Below are 15,516 nucleotides of genomic sequence, written 5' to 3' on the forward strand. Positions count from 1 at the left end.
TTTGGGTTCGCGGGACAGTGTGGTTATGAGGGTATTGAAGTAATTAACTTTTGCAGAGGAAAGAGCCAAGCTGTATGAGCTCAGCATAATTTTATAGTGGAGAAAGTCAGATGCACAGTGAGACTTTCTCCAACAGTGTTCAGCAGTTCTGGAGCATTTTTGGAGGCATCGAGTGAGCTTGGTGTGCCAGGGTTGTTGTTGGGGGCGCCTGTGGCGTTTAAATGTACAAGGTGCCATGATGTCTAGTTGAGAGGAGAGGGTGGAATTGTAGAAGGAGGTTGCAGAACTAGGACAGGTGAGGTTTGAGATAGGTAAAAGGAGAGTTTGGAGATTAGTGGAGAAATGCTCTAGGTCAAGACATTGGAGGTTTTTTGAGAGTGATGTTCAGACGGTGGTGTCAATTGGGTCTTAGGTATGCCAATGTCAAAGTCAGCAGATGGAGGTCAGATAGAGGAAAAGGAATATTGGAGATATTAGAGGCAGTACAGAGGTTGGTGAAGGCAAGATCAAGAGTGTTTCCCGCTGTATGGGTTGCTAAATTGGACCATTGCGTAAGGCCAAAGGAGGAGGTTACAGAGAGCAGACAAAAGGCATCAGTGCAATTGGGGTTGTTGATTGGGATATTGAAATTCCCAAGTATAAGGGAAGGAGTGCTAGATGAGAGGAAGTGGGGAAGCCAGGAAGAAAATTGCTCAATGAATAGTCTAGGATAACCAGGGGGCGGTAGATGATAGCAATTCTTAAAGGAGTGGGTTTAAATAGGCGGACAGTGAGAACTTCAAAAGAAGAAAAGGATAGGGCAGGGGGAATTATGATTGGTTGAAAGGTACATTGAGGGGAGAGAAGGATGCCTACGCAGCCTCCTTTACAGTTGAGTCTGGGAGTGTGAGAGAATTGTATCCCACCAAAACATAAAGAGGCAGGAGTAGCGCTATCAGAGTGGGACAGCCAGGTCTCTGTAAGTGCAAGCAGTGTGAGTGAGTTTGAAATGAAAAAGTCGTGTATGGTTGTTGATTTTAAATTACTGCAGATGGAGCGGGCATTCCAGAGTGCACAATTAATTTTGGTAAGTGAGGGTAAAGGGCAGGGTATTGTGATGAGGTTTCTGGGGTTTCTGGTTGTCTTAGTGTGTGTAGAGAAGGTGAAGGGCCCTGGATTGGGAGAGACATCACCAGCTGCTAGAAGTAGGAGGAGAGAAAGTGACAGGAGGTGTGAATGGGTTTTGTATGCATGGGGTCTAGGATGAGATCGATTGTGGGTCGGAGTGAGAGCGTAGAAAAATGAGTGTAAGGCATGAGATGAGAGAAGGGGGAGTGTAGCAGAGAGGGGCATATGTAAATGTGTTCTATATCCATCCACATGCAGAACAGCAAGGCAGCAATTAAACATGGTTGTAGGTGGTAAGAGACAAATGTATTGTTTCAAAGCACACAAAAACACCAACACATTCATACATACACACATATAGGTAAATACACAAACATACGCAAATAGCCAGGCACATATGTGCATACATACAAAACTAATCAAACACAATTATTGATCAGACTATGCTCAACCCAACTAAGTAATTACTAAATAAGAGAGAGAAATATTTAGACACAGAGAACTTAATGCAGTTTTTTTAGTTTATTGTTGTACACTGTTGCATAGTTGTGAGATCACTGGCTGTTGTTTTTGTAAAAATACATGTTTTTCATCTGTGTGCAGTCTCCAACAATAAAATAGTAATATCTTTGGCAAAAATATGGTTGCGGTAATGTGATTTGTATATAATATATTTTCGGACATCTTGGTATATATGTTGTCACCAACCTATTGAAGCATGAAAAATAAGCACACACTACGCGAGAAAATGAAGATATCTAAACAGATATTTACGTTGGTTGGCTGGCATGGATCATTATTTTACTTTCTTAGGAGGTGTTTTACGCTGACCCATTACATAGTCTGAGACGCATGTTGGTAAGTATGAGAGTGGGATGAAAAATAGCTTTGCATCCCATCCAGCTGAATAACGGGTCCACGGGTAACAGGCAATTAATGCGTGTTCCATACAGTCTGTTACTTTGTACAATGCCGAACTGCTCGTTTCAGGCACAACTTGAAACATCTTTTTAACTACATAAACAGAGAAAGCAATTAGCAACAGGGTAAATATTTCAATTTTCTCTTATGCATTACATATGACCATATCTTTCATAAAACAAAAAGGACACATTGCCTACTTCTAACATTAAAGGATCACCCAGGCCACTTCACCTGAATTTTGGAGGCCATGCCTCCTCCATGATGTCACGCAAGGAGCAGAGGTAAGCTGCTCTGGGGGGAGCCTCGGTGCTGGAAAAAGGTGAGTAAAATCCTTTATTTTATTATTTTTATGGCATACATGGGGGAATCACTATAACTAAGGACAGGGATACTAGAATGTTAGGAATACAGATTTGAATTAACCCCTTAACCTCCCTAGCGGTATTCCCGAGCGTGACTCGGGGTTAATTTTCGCTGCCAGAAGCGGTAACCCCGAGTCACGCTCGGGGTAGATAAGATGTACTTACCTCCGCCGCGATCCGCTTCGGGAGGACTGCCTCACAGCCCAGGCAGCCCTCCCACGGCAAATCAGGCCCCCGGGGGCCATGTGATCGCTCTCAAAGAGCGATCACATGGCCCTCTATAGCTGGCTGTGGATCTGCCAGCAGGGGGACTGTTTGAAATATCAGACAGTCCCCCTGCTGGTGGGAAGTATAAAAAAATAAATAAAAGACAAGTGTAAAAATAAATTAAATATATTTTTATATATATATAATATGTATATATATTATATATATAATATATATACATATTATATATATGTAACGTCATACAAAGTGTATTTTAATATTAATATAAGTATATATATTAATATTAAAATACACTTAGAATGACGTTACATATATATAATATGTATATATATTATATATATAATAGATGTACATATATATATATTATATATAAATACGTATAATTAAAATAATAAATAAATAAAATAATAAAATAAATAAATAAAATATTGAAACAAAATTTAATAGAAATTATATATGCATATGTAATTTCATTCTAACTGTATTTTGTTATTAATATATATATATATCGCTAACAAAATACACTTAGAATGACATTCTATATATATCTATATATATATATAAAATACAAATAACCGCAAATATATATATATAGAGATAAATACATATAATTACATAAAAAATTACATTAGTATACACGTAGAATTTAAATACCTATAAATGCATATATATTAAAATTCTACATGTATATTTAAATAATCTTTTAACGTAATTATGTGATTTGATTAATTAAAATTTGATTGACATGCCTGACATGGAGGCGGAACTGGGCGGGTAATTCAAATGCAAAAAAATGGTACCGCTTTTGGTACAAAATTCCTGACATAATCATACCGCCAGGGAGGTTAAGGACCAAACTTCTGGAATAAAAAGGAATCATGACATGTCACACATGTCATGTGTCCTTAAGGGGTTAAAAGAAGATATCTGTAATTTACAAGTTGCATATTTATTTAATCACATTTATTGTTTTTACTTTATTTTTCTTTTTTTTGTAATTTCACACCCTTTAAACTTTCTTCAACACTTTCTTATCCTTTATCCTTTGGAACAAACATCAATCCACCCCCTTCCTGTGAGGGGAGACATTCGTGTCTAATTCTTGGAGAATTTCCAAGAAGCAACGTCTTCTTTCATTATCATTTACCATCTCTATAGACTGCAAGCTCGTTTGATCAGGGTCCTCTTTAACCTATCGTTCCTGTAAGTTTTCTTGTAATTGTCCTATTTATAGCTAAATCCCCCCTCTCATAATATTGTAAAGTGCTTCGGAATCTGTTGGCGCTATATACATGGCAATAGCAAAAATAATAATAAGTTACAATTTCTACTAATAATAAACCTGCATCTCACATGTCTGATAGTATTTCTCTCCATAGCTCTTTTTTGTGTCTGCTGGGAGATTCTCCCATATTTGTTCCAGGCTTTCAAATGCAGAAGGGCCGCAAATTTGTGTTTTAAAACCCCCTGGCTCAATAATGGAAACTTTGACCCCAAAATCACAAAGTTCTCTCCTGTAATAGAAATTTTAATAGTTAGGGTGAAAGTAAAGTATATGAATTATATGTGCACAGATTAAACATTTTCTATAATTCAATTTTGCAGCACCCTAGGGGTGTCTGTCATACGTTTTATTTTAGTTTTTAATTTTTTTATTTTGAAGCTCAGGTAGCAGGTGTAATACAGAATCACATAGTTGAGAATGAATCCGGAGCATGGCAAAATTCACATTAGGGATAAAGTCACCAAGCGTATTGATTTGTCGAAAACACATAAAGTTTGATAATAAGGTAAACATTAGCTGGTAACAAAAAGTTACATGTTTGTTTCAGGACAATATATGAGAACGTTTGTGGGCAGCTCGGTTGTGCAGAAACCAAGTACTTGGGCTGAACCATAAGCATATATCAAGTACAATGCCATGTAATGAACGTCAACAGTTTAGTTATGCAGATCAGTGGGTTTAAATTTACTGTCTACAGATATTAGATTAATAGTGTCAGGAAACGGCTTAGGAGAAAATACAGGAGATCTAAAAGGAAAGGAAGAAAAAGAAAGGAGAGGCGGTTGAGAGTCAGAGCAGAGGAGATAGAAGATGTCATCTGTTTTAATCTGGGCATTGTGCAGTAAATATTGCTGATTTAATATGCAAATCTTAATTAAGACAAAAAAAAACTTAAGCTCATGTTCTTTAAAAAGCACAATATATATAAGCAAATTAAAAGACATTTAAAAGGATTTTGGCATTTTTGTTTAATAAGCTAAATAATCTATTTAATTAACCCAACTAAAAGTAAGGGCACAAATCCTCCCATACACCCCTGAATGGTTCATCTTAATAGAATACTACAGGGAGTGCAGAATTATTAGGCAAGTTGTATTTTTGAGGATTAATTTTATTATTGAACAACAACCATGTTTCAATGAACCCAAAAAACTCATTAATATCAAAGCTGAATATTTTTGGTAGTAGTTTAGTTTGTTTTTAGTTATAGCTATTTTAGGGGGATATCTGTGTGTGCAGGTGACTATTACTGTGCATAATTATTAGGCAACTTAACAAAAAACAAATATATACCCATTTCAATTATTTATTTTTACCAGTGAAACCAATAAAACATCTCAACATTCACAAATATACATTTCTGACATTCAAAAACATAACAAAAACAAATCAGTGACCAATATAGCCACCTTTCTTTGCAAGGACACTCAAAAGCCTGCCATCCATGGATTCTGTCAGTGTTTTGATCTGTTCACCATCAACATTGCGTGCAGCAGCAACCACAGCCTCCCAGACACTGTTCAGAGAGGTGTACTGTTTTCCCTCCTTGTAAATCTCACATTTGATGATGGACCACAGGTTCTCAATGGGGTTCAGATCAGGTGAACAAGGAGGCCATGTCATTAGATTTTCTTCTTTTATACCCTTTCTTGCCAGCCACGCTGTGGAGTACTTGGAGGCGTGTGATGGAGCATTGTCCTGCAAAATCCTGTTTTTCTTGAAGGATGCAGACTTCTTCCTGTACCACTGCTTGAAGAAGGTGTCTTCAAGAAACTGGCAGTAGGACTGGGAGTTGAGCTTGACTCCATCCTCAACCCGAAAAGGCCCCACAAGCTCATCTTTGATGATACCAGCCCAAACCAGTACTCCACCTCCACCTTGCTGGCGTCTTAGTCGGACTGGAGCTCTCTGCCCTTTACCAATCCATCCATCTGGCCCATCAAGACTCACTCTCATTTCATCAGTCCATAAAACCTTAGAAAAATCAGTCTTGAGATATTTCTTGGCCCAGTCTTGACGTTTCAGCTTGTGTGTCTTGTTCAGTGGTGGTCGTCTTTCAGCCTTTCTTACCTTGGCCATGTCTCTGAGTATTGCACACCTTGTGCTTTTGGGCACTCCAGTGATGTTGCAGCTCTGAAATATGGCCAAACTGGTGGCAAGTGGCATCTTGGCAGCTGCACGCTTGACTTTTCTCCGTTCATGGGCAGTTGTTTTGTGCCTTGGTTTCTCCACACGCTTCTTGCGACCCTGTTGACTATTTTGAATGAAACGCTTGATTGTTCGATGATCACGCTTCAGAAGCTTTGCAATTTTAAGAGTGCTGCATCCCTCTGCAAGATATCTCACTATTTTTGACTTTTCTGAGCCTGTCAAGTCCTTCTTTTGACCCATTTTGCCAAAGGAAAGGAAGTTGCCTAATAATTATGCACACCTGATATAGGGTGTTGATGTCATTAGACCACACCCCTTCTCATTACAGAGATGCACATCACCTAATATGCTTAATTGGTAGTAGGCTTTCGAGCCTATACAGCTTGGAGTAAGACAACATGCATAAAGAGGATGATGTGGTCAAAATACTAATTTGCCTAATAATTCTGCACTCCCTGTAGTTTTTCACCATTTACAAAGGACATTTTCTATCTCCTACTAGAAGTTAATATTTATTGTATTTGTGTAGTTGTGGATTACTCAAAGTGAAGCAAATGTTAAAGTACAAATGGCCCGTACTAAAAGGTGCAACGATCCGGTTGCATAAGGGGCCATTCTGACTGAAAAATCTGGACATGGTTCATGCTATTTAACAGTGTCTGGATTTTGCAATTCAGGCTCCAAACACGTCTGAATTTCATCCGGATTTCATTTGTGCCGAACACTGAACTGATAAAATCCGGACCCGAATGCATCTGTAATGACCTACCAGGAATAGGTTGGTGCCAAGGAACTCAGAAGCAGCAAAACAACACGCCCTTACATTTACAGCCCTCGGGGAGACCTAAAGATGATGCAGCCCTAAGACTGCAAGCAATAATCCCAACACTAACCTCCTAACCCTTTCCTAACTCTAGCCATAGGAGCGGAGGATCATCCATAGGGACAGCTGGGGCAGCGCCCCACCAGTTTTCCCAGCAATAAATGTACAAAATAGATCAATTATATAATTTATTATTTCTGTTGGGGTTTTATTTTAATTTTTGTGTGTAAACTTGCATTTTTAATATGTGTAGTAAAAATTTATTCTGTCCCTTTGGCAACATCCCAAAAATATAATTGAACTCTTAGGGAGGTTGTGGCCTCCTATTGATTACTAATGGAGCTCATTAGGACACCAAATAGGTGGGACAAACATATTAATTAGTAGTCTGCCTGCTTGGCTCTGTTTGCACCACTTGGTCGAGTTATAGCTTGAGGCAAGCGTCTGGCTCCCCCCTTCCTACCAAAAGCAGCAGGAGAACCAGGAGAGAGCAGTGTCTTGTAGACCGAGATTACGGAGGATGAGAAGAAGTTGTTGATGATCAACAGTATTGAAAGCAGCAGACAGGTTAGAATTAGGATAAAATAGTGACCACTAGATTTTGCAGCAATTAAATCATTCGATACTTTGGTCAGAGCCATTTTGACAGAGTGACGAGAGCAGAATCCAGGCTGAAGCAGGCCAAGCAGAGAGTTGAATTAAAGGAAGTCAGTAAATCTCATGTACATATAGAATATGTAAATGTACTAAATAAGGAAAATGATGGTTCAACAAAGACATTGTAAAATACTAATATGTTTGTGTAGAAATATAAGAAAAGCCCTGGTAAACCATTTAATCTAAAAAAAATATGTATTAAAAAACTAAAATTGGTTTGTGTATATATTTCATACCGAAGACTGTCAGAGAAAGCTTCCACTCCAAATTTTGATACAGTGTAACCACCTCCAAGTGCTGATACTCTGCCAAAAATACTAGATACATTAACAATTCTTCCTCCTGCTTTCATGATTAGCGGGAGCAGGTTCAGTGTCATGTCAATAGTTCCCAGCAAATTCACATTGAGAACCTTTACAAAGTCGTCCTTCTTCAGCCATCCATTAGCAGCCACAGGTATACAGATCCCAGCATTATTCACCAGGCCCCATAGTCCTACAAACACATATTAACAAATATTCAAAGGAAAATAAAACTCTGTAGAAAATGTTAATATTATGGATTTTTGGATTTTATTTAAACCTTTATGAATACACATTTAGTTTGTTATTGAGATGATTCAAAGAAGTGCTATACATTAACTATACTTGTAGAAAATATGTATTTGTGAAGTGTGGAAAATAAAGTTAAATATGGAAATCCACTTATTTTTATCCTGCAACTGGATGCCTCTATCTTAGAAAAAGCACACAGCAAAATAATGTTTCTATTTCTCTTCATTTGCAATGTTTGTCCTGGCAATGCCTTATCAGAACTTTATTATATGTTTATTATATGTTGTCATTTGCTAAACCTTTAACCCCTTAAGGACTGAGCCAAATGTACACGTTGTGATCAAAACAAAATGTAAACAAAAACTTGAATTTGCGCTATATGTCTGTTCAGGCGTAATTCGCTTCTTTCATATTATGTGCACCCAAATTTATTATATATCACTTTATTCAGGGGAAGCAGGACTTTCATTTAACATCAAATATTTAGGTATGAAACATAATGTAATATGAATAAAATATAAAAAAAATGGGATAAAATAAGAATTAACATTTTTATTTTAGTTCTACATGACATTCTAACTGTGAATGTCATAATACTGTTTGCTTTTACTGCAATAAAATACACATATTTGTATTCAGCTATGCCTCACGTGTAAAACAGCACCCCCTATGTACAGATTTTTTGGTGTTTTGGGATGTTGCAGGGCCAAATCTAGTACATTTTTCAGTTTATTCACATTGAAATTCGCCAAATTGGTTACGTTGCCTTTGAGACTGTATGGTAGCCCAGGAATGAGCATTACCCCCATGATGGCATACCATTTGCAAAAGTAGACAACCCAAGGTATTTCAAATGGGGTATGTCCAGTCTTTTTTAGTAGCCACTTGGTCACAAACTGGGTAAGAACATAATATTTTAAAAGAATATTGCGCATCTGGCTGAGGACTCGGATTTTTCAACTCACCTTACTCTCCCTGCAGCCAGTAAAGTCGGCCGGCCGCTCATGATGATGTCAGGAGGAAGGGGAGTGACCTCCACTGCTCTTCTCCCAGGACTGCTGGGGAGTCTGGGAGAAGAGCAGAGGAAGTCACGCCCCCTCCTCCTGACATCATTAGGAGAGGCCGACTTCACTGATCCTGTCCCACTCCTCTCTGGCCCAAAGTAAGGCTGGGGTGAGGGGGGGGGGGAATACACTTTAGATTGTTTTGTTTTTTTGTAAGTTTTTATTTTGCAGTGCTGAGATGTATACAGCCACCTGTCTTGTCCCAACAAAAAGAACAGGCGTATGTGACGACTCAATTATACATACTGTATAGCTTGATAACAGAATATGATATTCAGAGACTAGTTATGTAGAATAGCGATGGAACAGTGCATTTTTATAGAAGAATGAATAATGAAGCATGCTAGTGAATGCCACATAACTCTACACTAGTTAGTCAAATGTACCAGTAATAGAAAGACAAGAAATTTCAAGATAGGCAAGCAGGCGTATCATTGCACATTTTATATTATATAGTATAATGTTATTGATGCGTTGCCAATGTTCTGCCATTTTGAAGGTATTATGAGGTTGCAGGCTTAACTGAGGTATGTCTTGTCTGCACTTTATAAAATATCAAGGCTTGACATTTCTAAGGCTTAATTGATTATACATTACAAGGGGCCTCCACCCTATGGCGGCCTCAGGTTTTCAAAGGGCCGGGGTGTGAGACTGCATATATATCAGCAGGATTTCACATTATTGAAGGGCAGAGAGCAGAAACTGAAACAATAAACATAAGATTAAATAATCACCACGCAGCATGTCTAGATCAGGCTTTGGCCCCTTTACTGCTTAGACCAGTGACTCGAAACCACCCTCCTCACCTTCCGGTGCACCCCCCCTCTCTCGTCAGCAGCAGTCTCTGGAAGTCAGCTTGGTAAACGACCATCAGCCAGTGTGTCCAAATGTCCCTATAAGTCTGAGAGCGGTCTTGTGTCGCATCTGTCAGTTCCACAAGTTTTCGGAGATCCTCCATCTTATCAAACCACACCGTCAAGGGAGGTGGCATATCTTTTTTCCAGAACAGAGGCAACACTTGTTTTGGCGGTGTTCAGTATTCTAACCATCGTGGATTTCTTGTACATCGTTGTTGGTGTGGTAGTGTGATGTAAAAGGTAGAGGGCCGGTCAGAAAGGGGGCGGGTTGTCAGAAAATTTGTTTAAGATTTAACTTATTGCCTGCCAAAAAGGTGTTACCCTAGGTATAGTAACAGACCATGGATCGCGTCCGGGCCGGGGCTCTTGCCTGGTTGCGTGGCTTTGACCGCTGCAACCAGTTCCTCCATTGTCAAGGGAGCCTTCAATGCGTCAAGCGCCTCTGTTGGAAGTGTTGAGTGGATATTGTCTCTGAGATATGCATGAATCGGCTCCAACCCCAGCACATGCTGTGGGGAGGAGTGGTATGGGTGTTTTCAAATACAGTGTAAAGTAATATCCACGATGTCGGCTATTCTGTCAGGTAGTTGGGTATCCTGTAGGCAGGCTATGTACGACTTATATTTCTTTTTGTTGAGGATGCCTGCAAGCAGTTTGCCACATTTATTGCTATTAACGTATAAATAGGCTTTGGTATGGAGCAGGGATCGTTGCAGGCGGTGGTGGCGGTGCGTAGCCAATTTGCGCCTCAGGTCGGCCAATTCCTGGAAGGTGGTCAAATTTTAGTCCGCCTAATGTGCCGTTTCCAGTTCTCGGATTTGATCCGTGAGCTCTCGAATTTCCGCTTCCTTTAGTTTTTTTCAAGGCTGTGCCCCTAGCTATAAAGAATCCCTTGTGGGCCTCCCATACCACTGGGGCTGAAATGTCAGAAGACACATTTTCATTAAAGTATTGTGTCACAGCGGTGGTCGTGTCATGGAGGAGGAGCGGGTCAGAAAGGAGTGTTTCATTAAGTCGTCAATACGTGGACAGAGGGGAGGATACGGTCAGCAATACCAGGGCATGGTCAGTCCAAGACATCACACCTATGTAACTAAGATAGGTAGTAGTGTGGGACAAAAAAGTAATGAGTATGGAGTAATGAGAGTAGTCCCTACCATCTGGGTGCAGAGCACGCCAGCAGTCAGCAAGACGGTGAGCATGCAGAAGGTTCTTGATCATCAGCAGGACCTGTGCGCGCATTGCCGACATGCCCGTGAAGGTGTCAATCTGAGGATCTAGGGCAATAATAAAGTCTCCACCAAGGATCAAGAAGCCCTCTGTAAATGTCATTTATCATTTAATTGTACACTGCAAGAACTTCCCTTGTTTCGAATTCGTAAATGCGTAACTGTTGGCCAGCGTGCATGTCTGCCCTAGAATAGACCCTTTCACAAATACATAACGACCTTCCATACCTAAAAGTGTGTACCTGTGTTGGAAAGGGATTGACTTATGAATAAGTATGGCAGTCCCTTTGGATTTACTCTCGAGATTATTCCCATAAAAGCCTTGAGTGTAAATGTGATTGGTCAGTTTAAGGGTGGTACCCTCCCTGAAATGAGTTTCCTGGGCAAAGACTATGTGTGCGTTTTGTTTGTTAAAATCTCTCAGTGCTAGTGTACGTTTCTCCGGGGTATTAAGGCCTTTTGCGTTGATGGACATGAGTTTCAAGGCCACTGGGGAGAAGGGGGTAGCGTTGCGCACCATTTTATGAGATTCCCGCAGGGATAAAGCGGTCCTGTTTTCCTAAAGGGTCTCGAGTCACTGGTTACCTCCCAAACGCAGACTAGCATGTGCGCCGTGTAAATGCAGCAATTAAGTGATAACCAAATTGTCACAAGGTGAAGTGAAATATAAAAACAGGCAAATTAAGTAAACAGCTGTCCAGGTGGGATAGTGGGTTGGGTTGAAGCGTGGATGTAGCGGGTATGCTGGACTTTATATTTTTTTTAATCTCCCTCCTTAGCCCCTGTCCCCTTACTCAGCCCCTGTCCCTATTCCCCAGCCCATGTCCCTCTCATCAGCCCCTGTCCCTCTTCCCCAGCCCATGTCCCTCTCCTCAGCCCCTGTCCCCCTCCTCAGCCCCTGTCCCCTTACTCAGCCCATGCCCCTTTTACCCAGCCCCTGTCCCCTTACTCAGCCCCTGTCCCTCTTCCCCAGCCCCTGTCCCCCTCCTCAGCCCCTGTCCTCTTACTCAGCCCCTGCCCCCTTACTCAGCCCGTCTCTCTTCCACAGCCCCTGTCCCTCTTACTCAGCCTCTGTCCCCCTGACTCAGCCCCTGTCTCCTTACTCAGCCCCTGTCCCCCTCCCTCTTCCCCTCTCCCCTTACTCAGCCCCTGTCCTTCTTCCCCAGCCCTTGTCCTCTCCCTTGCCACCTGTCCTTTAGAGCTCTCCCTTGCGTCCAATAGAGCTCTCCCCCACCCCATTAGTGGTCTCTCCTCTTCCACCCCCTCAGTGGTCTCTACTCTCCTCCTCCGCCTCCTTTAGTGTAGTCTCCTCTTCTCCCCCCTTTCCATTAGAGATCTCTCCTCTACCCCTCTCCCTTAGTGGTCACTGCTCTCCTCCCACCCCTCCCTAGAGGTCTCTCCTCCACCCACCTCTCTCCCTTAGTGGTATCTCCTCACCCCCCACCCCTACCCTAGTGGTCTCTCCTCTACCCTCCTCCCCCTTCCCTTGTGGTCTCTCCTCCCCCTCCCTTAGTGGTGTCTCCTCACCCCCTACCCTTAGTGGTCTATCCTCACCCCCGTTCTATAGTGGTCTCTCCTCCATCCCCTCTACCTTCCTTAGTGGTCTCTCCTCACCCCCTCCCTCCCTTAGTGGATTCTCCTCCACCCCCACCCCTAGTGGTCTCCCCTCCACCGCCTCCCATAGTGGTCTCTCCTCACCCTTAGTGGTCTCTCCCAACCCCCCTCCCTCAGTGGTGTCTCCTCCATCACCCGCAACCTCAGTGGTCTCCCCCCACCCGTTCTCCTCAACCCTCCCCCACCTCTTTTGTAGCGTGGCCGAGCTCCAGGCCGGTGCGCGGTACAGGAGCTTCTGTTTCCTGTACCCGGCCGGAGTGACAAAAAGTGCTCTGTTTCCTGTCAGTCCGGCTGGGCACAGGAAGTGGATGCTCCTGTACCGCGGACCGGAGTTCGGCTACGCTACACTGAGGAATTGGCAGGCCGATCCCTCTTTTCTTGCGCGCCTGTGACGGTGGGCCCTCATGGATGTGCCGGGCAGTGCTGCAGCCACTTGAGGCTTTCTAAAGTGTGCTTAGGTGGCTGGCTGCAGCATTTGAGAGACTGGCGCTCCTGGCGGCCCGCCTTCCTAAGGGGTGCCCAAGGCGACTATAGCAGAGGCTTTCTGTGTGTAATTAAAGTTAGTTTTGCAGAGCAGGAGATAAAAACTTTCAAAGTAGCTGTGGCTAGTACTGCATAAACAGAAACAAAAGTTATTTAACTCCTGAATGGCAGAGAATTGAGCAGTGAAACACCAAAACTGCTTCATTTAGCTAAAGTTGTTTTGGTGGTTTTAGTGTCCTTTTAACCATTCAATTTGTTTTCTTTTTTAATGTAAGATGGAACAAGTCATAAAATATTGGTATTTTTGCTGCCCATTCTGGAGATATTACAATTTAACCCTGTCTAATGATAATCTTACTATCTCAGTATTTCCAATGTGTCTATTAGATGTACTTTTCTGTCCCGCCCTATCCTTTATAATTCTCTCAATCACTCACCATGCTGCTCACATCTTTATTCAGTAAACAGGATTAAAAATATTTACTACTTCCTTAAACTAATCTCAGGATGGTAAATAGCATTATTAATATGGAAGATCTACATGTCTTCATATATGAATATTAATTTACCTGAATCTCCAACAATGCGAGTTATCCATTCAGCTGCAGAGCTAACACTTTGATTATCAGAAACATCCAAAATCAATGTCTGTACTCTGGTAGAAGTCTCCTTCTTTAGGCCCTCAGCCCCTTTCTCTGTCAGACAGGCTGCGAGGACTCGCAGTCCATGTTGATCTAGCTGTTTTGCCAGTAGGTTCCCAAATCCCGTGTCGCATCCAGTGATCAGCACATATTTATCTGAGATATTCTGCAGTATCTGGCTCTGCCTGTGCCACCTATACAGAAGTATTAGCACTAATACTAGCAGCAACAGAGGTAGCCACATTCTTCAGGGAGAAGCTCTGCTGGAATAAGGAGGAATAATGGCTAAAATAAATGACAATGTGTATATTAAAATATAAACAAACCCTGAAAAAAATAATCAATCTAGACATAAAATATATATTTGCCAAAGTATAAAGGTCACTTTTAAACAGTTTGATGTAAAATATTTCAGATGTTTTCAAGCCAATTATACACCACAGGTAAGTTAAGGGATATTTTGGAAAAACTTGATAAAAAGAACACTACCACAATAGAATGTTATTGTTAGAGACCAACTCACTGGAATTAACCCCTTAAGACCGCAGCCTTCTTTTATTATCACCGAGAGGCCTACGTATTCCTGCCACTACGATGGGTGGCCTCAATATCCCCTCGCGCCAACGCATAGATAGAGCCTCTCATAGCCACTTGGCAACTAGCAGGGCCTCATCTGTCACCAAAGAACAAGATTAATTTTTCGCCTTAGCCGGCATAGTTAGCCCGCCAGTACATCCCCTGGGGTTTTTAACACACTAACTGTATATTTTCTCATCTAGTATGTCTCAAGAAGGGTTAGAGGATTTCTCCATCCCGAGCACTCCGGTTAGACCAAATACCCCATCACCGGAAGAAGACATGGCTAGTCCTGCATCGTTCAGGTCATGGACAATCCCTCGCATTACCAGCGAACTCAGGAGGCGACACATTCCTTTCCCCGCTACTGCCAGGAAAGCGGAACTATACAAACTGTTGCACACCTCAACTGATAACTCTGATGCAGGGGAAGGGACTAGCCAGTCTAACCCGACAGATATACACGGCATGCTTACATCCCTCATGTCATCCATGGGCAAGGTCAACTCCAGGCTGGAGAAACTGGAATCGGTCACCACAGCCCTTACCTTGGCTGGGTCAGCCACTGTGACCCCTCCGCCACTGGTCGAGTTGCCACTAGTTTCTCCAGCCACCACCTCTGACGAGCAGGAGGTTAACCCTGCCCATATGATACCTGAGCACCTTAAGAAAGACATCCTGGAAGGTAAAGATGTCAACTTAGCTGCACTACTAATTGCCTCCCAGGATGTGGTGGAGCATAAAACTTATGCGTATGAGGATATTTCTGTGGTGGTCAAGTTCAGGGATGCACGCCTAAACAGGAAACTCACCATCCCGGAATTTGTGTTGGCTTTTGGCATCTACCGGGATGTCATATGTGCCGTTTACCCACACAGGCGTGAGGAATTTGACATGTATATACACAGGTTGGTGGACCTGGGCAATAAATATGGTGGATCGGCATTCTACGATTACCATA

At 42.0% G+C, this 15,516-nt stretch overlaps 1 protein-coding gene across 2 annotated transcripts; it reads right to left on the reverse strand.

Annotated features, from left to right (window-relative positions):
- Positions 1-1,614: 1,614 nt before the first annotated feature.
- LOC134596230 (retinol dehydrogenase 16-like) lies at positions 1,615-14,230 on the reverse strand. 2 transcript variants are annotated; one of them, XM_063444756.1, is made up of 5 exons: positions 13,908-14,230; positions 7,774-8,032; positions 3,975-4,135; positions 2,263-2,340; positions 1,615-2,121 (listed from the first exon to the last, which is right to left on the reverse strand). In XM_063444756.1, exons 1-5 carry the CDS (start codon positions 14,221-14,223, stop codon positions 1,904-1,906), a joined length of 1,032 nt encoding a protein of 343 aa, XP_063300826.1. In that variant the 5' UTR covers positions 14,224-14,230; the 3' UTR covers positions 1,615-1,903. The 2 variants fall into 2 exon arrangements, with proteins under 2 accessions (XP_063300826.1, XP_063300827.1); XM_063444757.1 differs by lacking the exon at positions 2,263-2,340.
- Positions 14,231-15,516: the final 1,286 nt, after the last annotated feature.

Source organism: Pelobates fuscus, chromosome 1, assembly GCF_036172605.1.
Source record: "Pelobates fuscus isolate aPelFus1 chromosome 1, aPelFus1.pri, whole genome shotgun sequence".
NCBI classification, from domain to species: domain Eukaryota; kingdom Metazoa; phylum Chordata; class Amphibia; order Anura; family Pelobatidae; genus Pelobates; species Pelobates fuscus.

What these genes read in the sequence shown, in the direction of transcription:
- LOC134596230 (XM_063444756.1), bottom strand. Translation starts at nt 14,223, where the DNA reads ATGTGGCTACCTCTGTTGCTGCTAGTATTAGTGCTAATACTTCTGTAT. An exon ending in AGAGAAATACTATCAGACAT is followed by an intron (nt 2,341 to 3,974) that starts GTGAGATGCAGG and finishes ACCTTTTTCCAG; the next exon opens with CACCGAGGCTCCCCCCAGAG. An exon ending in GCATGGCCTCCAAAATTCAG is followed by an intron (nt 2,122 to 2,262) that starts GTGAAGTGGCCT and finishes CTGTTTATGTAG; the next exon opens with TTAAAAAGATGTTTCAAGTT.